This window comes from Arachis hypogaea, chromosome 17, assembly GCF_003086295.3.
Source record: "Arachis hypogaea cultivar Tifrunner chromosome 17, arahy.Tifrunner.gnm2.J5K5, whole genome shotgun sequence".
NCBI classification, from domain to species: domain Eukaryota; kingdom Viridiplantae; phylum Streptophyta; class Magnoliopsida; order Fabales; family Fabaceae; genus Arachis; species Arachis hypogaea.
The window spans coordinates 121,552,949-121,561,576 of record NC_092052.1 but is presented as its reverse complement, the minus strand read 5'-3'; the positions used below and the strand labels follow the sequence as shown (position 1 = coordinate 121,561,576).

The 8,628-nt window shown below is 33.3% G+C and overlaps 2 protein-coding genes and 1 non-coding gene across 3 annotated transcripts; 2 read left to right on the top strand and 1 right to left on the bottom strand.

Annotated features, from left to right (window-relative positions):
- Positions 1-1,484: 1,484 nt before the first annotated feature.
- Positions 1,485-4,343, bottom strand: LOC112765080 (protein BOBBER 1). The gene is made up of 6 exons (XM_025810943.3): positions 3,484-4,343; positions 2,883-3,055; positions 2,676-2,724; positions 2,279-2,445; positions 1,815-1,898; positions 1,485-1,721 (listed from the first exon to the last, which is right to left on the bottom strand). Exons 1-6 carry the CDS (start codon positions 3,872-3,874, stop codon positions 1,683-1,685), a joined length of 903 nt encoding a protein of 300 aa, XP_025666728.1. The 5' UTR covers positions 3,875-4,343; the 3' UTR covers positions 1,485-1,682.
- Positions 4,344-4,358: 15 nt separating this feature from the next.
- On the top strand, positions 4,359-4,431 carry TRNAA-CGC (transfer RNA alanine (anticodon CGC)). Its single transcript has one exon. It is a non-coding gene; the product is annotated as a tRNA-Ala (tRNA).
- A 1,055-nt stretch (positions 4,432-5,486) lies between these two features.
- On the top strand, positions 5,487-7,529 carry LOC112766063 (2-oxoglutarate-dependent dioxygenase 19). The gene is made up of 4 exons (XM_025811917.3): positions 5,487-6,175; positions 6,262-6,497; positions 6,730-7,057; positions 7,139-7,529. Exons 1-4 carry the CDS (start codon positions 5,717-5,719, stop codon positions 7,379-7,381), a joined length of 1,266 nt encoding a protein of 421 aa, XP_025667702.1. The 5' UTR covers positions 5,487-5,716; the 3' UTR covers positions 7,382-7,529.
- Positions 7,530-8,628: the final 1,099 nt, after the last annotated feature.

Below are 8,628 nucleotides of genomic sequence, written 5' to 3'. Positions count from 1 at the left end.
GAGTTTGATTTCACTACTAACATTCTAACAATGATAAAGTCCATTAATTGATTTGTTTATAAATCATCGGAGTTGGTTTGAGTGGTACACCAACATTTCTTCTTAAGTAGGGAATGAATAGAAAAAAGTCGAATGTTCCTGTCTCGAGCTAGTAGGTTTCTTTTTATAAAAGGGAAGGTTTGTGTTTTGTCCCCATTAAATCTTAATTTATTCTCTAAGTTTTAAACCTTATATTTTAATTCTAAGAAATTTTAAACAAACTTAATATTGTTATATATTAAATTTAATACAAATAATTAACATATTAAAAATTTAATAACATTTAATTTTAATACATAATTAAAATTAATCTACTAACGAGTATTAATATAAATTTTTTTTTTAGAATGTTGATAAATTATTGTTAAGATTTAAAATTTTGTACAAAAAATTTTGAAAAGTATTATAAAAAAATTTTGGTTATACATTGGTATAAGAAGATATGATATAACTTAAACCAATAACGTAGTTAACATCTACATCACTCATTTTGTTAATTATTTGTGTCAAATTTAATAATAAAACAATATTGAATTTGTTTAAAATTTTTTTGAGAAAAAAATAAAACGTTTAAAACATTAAAGACTAAATTAGGATTTGAGTCAAATAATAATTTATCTTTCTAAAAAAAAAATATAAATAATAATAAAAAGAATAAGAGAAATCAACTTGGTAAAAGACCTTCTCAAACTTATAAATTTTACCCATGCATTAAAATTCACAGGGGCATGTTAATACTGTTTTCTAGATTCATCCATAATATTTATAGCATTTTTTTTGTTTTTGGTGATACATATTTATATCATTAATTGAATTGAATATTTTTCTACTAAAATAGGCCCAAAGGCCAAATTCATTATTTAATTTTGACAATCCCACAAAAGAGCAACATGCTTACTGGGCCCAAAAAGTCCACAACACTTCATAGTCCATAAACAACAAAACAAAAGAGGGAAAGAAAACCGCCCAAAAACAAAAAAAGAGGGAAAGAAAGACTTGAGTTCTAATTCAAGAAAAGAAAAAAAAAGTGTTCTAATTCATGTCCAAAAAAGGAATGTTTCTAATTGTTCCAAACTTTTTTGATCTTGAATTATTCCTTTGATCTCGAATTATTCCAAACTTGAAAAGTGGTGGTCTAATTTTCATTCAATCTCAGCTGCAGATTGATGGGTATCTGCTATCTATGGGTTCTCGTATGAATATGGACCATCAATCCCCGATACCCAGAAAAAGCCTTTCGGCTAAAATAAAAACTTTGCCTGGGTTACAAAAATAAATAAATAAAAATTGACAAAATTTACAATGACATCACTGTAATTTATTTATTTTTAAATAAAAACCAAAACTACTTTTGAATTGTTATTCTTAACAAGAATATTTAAGCGTAGTCTAACATAGTTAATATCCCATCAATCTATCATACCATATTTATATTAAAAGTTGAATTTCTCCCAAAACACTAGATAATTATGATTTATGAACAAGTTCAGCGTTCAGAACACAAAAATGAGACAGAAAGACACTAAATGGGAACCATAAATAACACTAGTAAAAGAGAAAAGCTGGCACGTGATGTCGGACTAGTAATAAGTAATAACAATGAACTAAAACAAAAAAGAACAACGCCAATAGTAACACAGCGCTTATGCTATTTTTGCCCTTGAGAAGTCCATCTCCGGATGCTGCAAACACACAACAGATAGATATAAGTCAGCAAATTTGGCAGATAATGACAAACCAAAACGGAAAAGGTTTTAATAGAGTCAATTACCAACCTCAGCCATAAATTTCTTTAGGAGTTCTTGCTTTTGGAGTTCATCACTGGTTGGAAGACCCATTGACTTTTGCCTCTGATCAAACTGTACAAAACAAACAATACAAAATTGTCAACCAATTAAGAAAGAAATATCATAGATTCCTAAGAAAGAGCAGTGGTATGTATGGTAGATCAATTTAAGGTTTCACAAAATTCAAGCAGCCTAAGGCAAATTTTCATTGAAGAAGAGGACTAATAACTCAAACCTAACATATCAAAACTATTATTTGATCTTTTTGCATCAAACCAAAATAGGTTTGAAAAGGACATGATTTGAACAAACATACTAAATAACTCCCCTGATATACGGACAAGTGAAACTAATTATCTAAAGGATCTTAAGAAACGAAAAAAGATGAAAGAACAAAAACAATGATAACAAGCTATAAAACCAGTTAAAGTCAAAGACTATGGATTAGTTACCATCATTTTTTCAACAGTCTGCCGAGTCTCTGGATCGAGATCAGAAAGTTTGCTATTCTCAGGTTCAACTTTTTGGGTATCAATTTCAGGATCACCTTTTACCAAGCATTTCCACCACTCCATTTGATCATGCTTGGTTAAAAGGATAGAAATCGCACTTTGATCCTCTGCAAAATAGGTTTAGATGCAATGGATGAGATGACATGACACTTGACAGTATTAACCAATTCAAAACACATGACCCCCAAATAATAAATCAACCCAAGTGTACGAATGCATATGCTCACTCAATACAATGCCAGCTCATGATTTAAGATATCAAATTCATCAATATGATAATAGGTTATGGTCACTTTGAAGGATTAAGCATAGTTTTGACTTTTAAGTAGTATAGTACCTATGCTCCAATAGCAGTCATCAGGCTTGACAGGCTTATATAGTTCCCCCTGCAAACACAAATTCAATTATAAGCACTGTCATTACACAAAATAACATCAGAACAAGGTTACCAACTGGCACAGATCATATTATGAATAAGGAGTAACATTCAAGTATTGTTGGATATATCATGTATAAACTGATATTATTAGGATAGAAATCTTACCTCAATAATTGGTGGCTGGCCTTTAAGTCCAACTTTTATATGGTTCTTCTTAATCTCACAGATAACAAACCTTGATTTGGTTCCACTTGGCACCGGAACATTAACAGTGACCTCCTGTAGAGTCTGAGTCCAGGAATATTTCTCCAGATCCATACCATTACCTTTGTTAGGAACTGTCCAAATATATATATAAAAACAATTATTAAACTTCAGATTCATAGCTCAAAAGTTTAATAGATATGCAACCGGTGTAGACAATTGCACCCATGGTTCTTTAGCACAAAGGATTACTTTTTCGCAAACTATGGAAAATCTTGATATTAATAAACACTATTCGGTTCACAACATTATTAAGCCTACGAAACTAATGTTTTGGCAAGATTAAAAGAATTGCATACACGAACACACGCACACACACACACATAGAGCAATGCAATTGTGAATTTTCACTAGTCACTACATAGAATCCATATTCTATCTTATTCATCAAAATAAATTGAAAATATTCAATACTATGGTATAACAAATTCAAAAATTGAATCAATTCAAGATGATAAGGCCACGAGAACAAGCATAAATTTCAAATTGGGAATGAATTCACCTATTTTAGCAGCAGATTCTTGTTTCTTCGTGTCTTGAGCAGACTTGTGCTCCTTCTCCTCCTTCAGCCTCTTCTCTGCCTTCTTTTTGGCTTCAGCCTCGGCGGCGGCGGCAGCCTTGAGCTCCTCCGCTTTCTTCTTGCGCTTGTCCCTAGTGGCACGTGCCAGTGAGGCGATCTCTTTCTCTGCCGCGTCAGTTCCAAAGAAGTCACTTTCTTGGTTGACGAAATCGAAGACCTTCTGGAGAAAAGCGACGGGATTTGAGGGATCGAAGCTGGCGCTGAACGATGAGGAGGAAGAGGAAGAAGAAGAAGGGGATTGAGAGGAGGAAGATGAGAGTTTGGTGCGAGTTTCTTTGTGGTCATCTTCGTTGAAATCGGAGATGATCGCCATTAGAGAGTGAGTGAGTCGAGTCGGTCGTGTGACTCGAAGGGGATTCAAGATTTGAGCTTTGAAGGGAGTAGGGTTTAACAGAGAGAATGGAATCTTAGAGTGCTTTATATAGGCTGCATAAACAGTAGAGATGGTTAGAGTGCGAGAAAAACAAACAACCCGCAGGTAGCTTAAGTAGAAAATTCCAGAAAACTATAACATTCTCTCAGTTTAAAATTTAAATCTAATTATAATATAATCAAAACTAATAAATAAATTCAATATGATTACAAAATCTTCAACAGATTCGATTTGATAAAACAACAGAAAACAAAACTGAACTAAATCTTGAATTGAAATAATTTATTTAAAATTAATAATTTGTTTATAATTGATAAAACCTTTGATTTGATTTGACATGATATCATATGATATGATAAATAAAAGAAATTTTGATTGGACAATAGTTGTCCTCATAATGACTGAAATTCAAGATTTTACATCAGGGGTTGTAGCTCATATGGTAGAGCGCTCGCTTCGCATGCGAGAGGCACGGGGTTCGATTCCCCGCAGCTCCACCCTAAACCTTTTTATTTTTCTGGACATGGCCTTGGGCCACAAAACTGACCCGCCCATAACATCTAATATTGTTCTTTTTGTCCAGTAGGAATGGATATTGGGCCCAAATTCAGTTGAATAACTTCTAGAAATTTAGTGGGCCAACTTCACCAACGAATGAAGGCCATCATTTCGACCAAAAATAAGACAACTATTTTTCGTCAAGTGTATTTCTAATTCAGCACAATTGCACAAAAGCTAATACCAAAAAAATAATGATTATCTAATAATAATAAAAACATTCTAGGTTTGAATAAAAAAAAAGACTATTATTAACATACCTGTCCAAATTAAAAAAAAAAAAAAGTCTATTATGAACATCTACAAATCAAGAATTTGGTTCAGTAACTAAATATGTTGTCACTTAATATGTTATCTCCAAATTTAAATTTGGTAATAATAAAATAGTAGATAAAACTCTTAAATGTGTAGTGTGTGAGTGTGTGATATAATGCTTAAGATTGGAGGGTGGAGGCTGTCATGGCCCTTTAGCATTTGCATTTTTCATTTGAGCCATGATAATTATTCATACAAAATACAAGGTCAGAAAAAACTCCATGAATATAGTAATGATTAATGAAGTAGAAAAAAAAGGCCATAATAACGATCGAGTGACATTATTGTATTATTTCTACATTTTTCATATATTTTTTAAATATTAAAAATGTTTAATAAAAAAATAATGAGATAAAAAAGCTGTACCTTTTATACCACAAAAATACTTAAAAAAATCCATTAAAAATAACGCAGAAAACATAATTTATCAAGGAAAAGTCTACGGGCCAGCAACTTTGTTCAATTTTGGCCAGTATATAACCAGCAAAAAAAAGTAAGTCATTGGATAAAATTTTACACCAATCTCACACCATTAAAACCATCATTAATGGCTATTTGATGACTACACATGACCAAAATTGCTGGTCCAAGCGTTCCTCATTTATCAATAATTATTGTGGTTGTTCTTATCCAATAATGATCATGTTCAAATACCTAGCATATTAGAAAATAAAAAGACAGTGTAGTTGTATACATATTTGGAGAAACCATACAAATGTGGGCTACAGATAAGGCATAAATTAATAAATATATTCATTGAAAGACAAACAAGTTAGGAGAAAGAAGGAACCAGAAGAAATATAATGATTGTATATTTGTATGTATATGTATCTAGAAAGGACACATGGAGTAGTATTGCACTAATGCAAGGGCAGTACCTTATCTTTTGCATTGTTTTGTTCCACATCCATGCAATGCAAATACAACTCAGACTCACAGTCATCACAGCTTTATTCTAGATCAAAAGAAGCACTGTTCTTTTCATGCACAAATAAATCTGTTGAATTTGCAATTAGCCTTCCTCGCATCACGACAATTCCCTTTCCATATTTTCTTTTTCTCTTTCTCTTTCTCGTTCGCTCTATTATAATTATTCATTCAGTAATATCCAATACAACATTAGCCATGGCTTCTGCTGCATCACCATCTGAGATAACAAGCATAAAAGCATTTGCAGAATCAAATGGTTCGTCTCCCATCCCTTCCACCTACCACTCCCTAACAGAACCCCGTGATGATGTCGCCGACCACCTTGCATGCTCAATCCCAGTCATTGACTTCTCTCACCTCACTTCCCATGACCCTCAAATCCACGCCTCAACCGTCCACCAACTCGCCAACGCCTGCGCCCAATGGGGTTTCTTCCTGGTACTCACTCTGCCTCATCACATTTTCTTCTTCTTCTTCTTCCATGATGTGAGATATAGATTCCTTTTTTGTTTATGTTTTACCAGCTGACGAACCATGGGATCTCGGAGAAACTGATGGAGGAAGTTATGGAAAAGAGTCACGAGTTTCACAACCTTCCTTTGGAAGAAAAGGAGGAGTTTGCGGATAAAGGGCCTTTAACAGCAATAAGGCATGGAACTAGCTTCCATCCTCAAGCTGAGAAGCTTCATTATTGGAGAGATTATCTCAAAGTCATCACACTCCCCCAATTCAACTTCCCTCACAAACCACCTGGTTACAAGTAAGCTAAGTAGTGTAGCTGTATGGAAAATATTGAAATTTTATGTGAAATCAGAAAGCTAAACTAAATTCGTAGATATAAAATTGGATAGACACTTATTTATGTGAAGTTGATAACTGAGAGTCGTGCAGCTTCACATGAATACAACTGCATTTAAATTTTCATTTGAAATAGCAATATCAAAATATTTTAGTAGTTAAACAGAGATGATGAATTAGTGTTTGATTTGAAGGGAGATTGCATTTGAATATAGCCGAAAAATAAGAGGTGTAGCAAGGGAATTGCTTAAAGGAATCTCAGAGAGCTTGGGATTGGATGCTGAGTCAATAATAGAGTCAACGGGTTTTGACTCAGGGTTGCAGATATTTGCTGTGAATCTGTACCCGCCATGTCCGGAGCCAGACCTTGCTGTTGGATTGCCTCCACATTCAGATCATGGCCTTCTCACACTCCTCACTCAGAATGGAATTGGAGGTCTTCAGGTCAAACACACTGGCAAATGGGTCAACGTTAATCCCCTCCCTAATTGCCTCATTGTCAACACTGGGGATCAACTTGAGGTCAACAATCACTTAATTAATTAATTAATTCTTTCTTTTGCGGCATAATCTCATTAATTCATAATTAATTGTGTGTGATAGGCTGTGAGTAATGGGAGGTACAAAAGTGTGATGCACAGGGCAGTACTTAACAATCGTGACACCAGGATTAGTCTCGTGCTTGTAAATGGACCTGATCTCGATAAGGAAATTGGGCCTGCACTGGGCCTGTTGGAGAAAGAGGACCCATTGTTCAAAACCATGAAATACAGGGACTATTTTGAAATTCAGCAGATGACTCGATTTGCTTATAAAAGTGGCTTGGACGAGATTCGCCTTAACTGATGATACCAGTTCTGTTATGCTCCTTTGAAAAATGTGTCGTTTGATAATTATAAATTAATAACAATGTTCATGTATTTGTAGGGGGTTGTGAGAGACAGAATGTTTTTATGGTGTTAATTGAGAAATGAGAATAATATCACTTATCATATAAGAGTAAATAATTAAATTGCAAATAATTACTGTATAACATGAAGATTGCCTTTTAGGCCTGCCTAACCAAATTTTTTTTTGGTTAGTGGATTGGACAACCCCAATCCTAAGTACTCCAATGGATTGGACAAAACCAAATTGAAAACATAAGATAAAGACGTTAAAGAAATTATAGTGTGTCAGTTCCCATCACTTTATGGGCCACATTTGCATAAAACACCTTTTGTTCCAAAAACAAGACACCCACTTGAATTGGCAAAGAAGTTTGACAAAAAAAAATGCAAAGAAATTGCTATTTCAATGGCTACTAAATGTTCGCACTTCATGCTTTGGTAATAATACAAATAAAGAAGCTAATAAACTATAATTCAAATGACATCATCTTTTTATTTTTATCTAAAGGTTTCAAGTTCGAGTTTCACTCATAACTTTAAAAAAAATACAAATAAAAACAAAGTATATTTTTTACCCTTAAAATTTATTAAAAGTTTCAAAAGTATTCTTAAATTTTATTTTGTTTTAATTTTATCCTAAAAAATTTTTATTTGCATCAAATTTATTTTTAATAACTAATTTTAAAAAAAAATATGACCAATTTAGAAATAATTCCACAAGAATGTGAGAGAACCGAACAGAAAGTAGAGTTAAAAGAGAGAAAGTGGAGAATGAACAAATTTGTTGTGATTCAAGAATGAGGAATAGTTTATTAGGATTTTACAGAGTTACAATTTATACAAGAGAAGGGAAAAGGTGTGGTTGTAGTTGATTAGAGAGAGTAACAAACTAACAAACTTACTGAGCTGTCATAACAGATTAATCAAGTTGCTAATTTCAGGGGTGTTCACTTAACTAACACTAACATGTCCCCTCAAACCAAGAGCCATTTAAGGTTCTGTTTTGAAGACTCTGAGTAGATTTCTAAATTTGAGGAAGGATGAAGCTGAGAGAGGTTTGATCAGTGTGTCTGCTAGTTGATCCTAAGCCAGAATGCGTTGAACAAAGATTTTCTTTCTTGTTACATAGTCTCTTACAAAGGATTGGTACAGGGCAAAGTGTTTTGATTTGTTGTGTAGGATCGAATTATCTGAGAGAAGAAC

Excerpts from the sequence above, each read along its gene's own strand:
- LOC112765080 (XM_025810943.3), bottom strand. The coding sequence starts at position 3,874 with ATGGCGATCATCTCCGATTTCAACGAAGATGACCACAAAGAAACTCGC. Across the intron at positions 2,725-2,882 it reads GCCAGCCACCAATTATTGAG|GGGGAACTATATAAGCCTGT; the intron begins GTAAGATTTCTA and ends TTGTGTTTGCAG. Across the intron at positions 1,899-2,278 it reads AGACTGTTGAAAAAATGATG|TTTGATCAGAGGCAAAAGTC; the intron begins GTAACTAATCCA and ends TGTTTTGTACAG.
- LOC112766063 (XM_025811917.3), top strand. The coding sequence starts at position 5,717 with ATGCAATGCAAATACAACTCAGACTCACAGTCATCACAGCTTTATTCT. Across the intron at positions 6,176-6,261 it reads CCCAATGGGGTTTCTTCCTG|CTGACGAACCATGGGATCTC; the intron begins GTACTCACTCTG and ends ATGTTTTACCAG. Across the intron at positions 6,498-6,729 it reads CACAAACCACCTGGTTACAA|GGAGATTGCATTTGAATATA; the intron begins GTAAGCTAAGTA and ends TTTGATTTGAAG.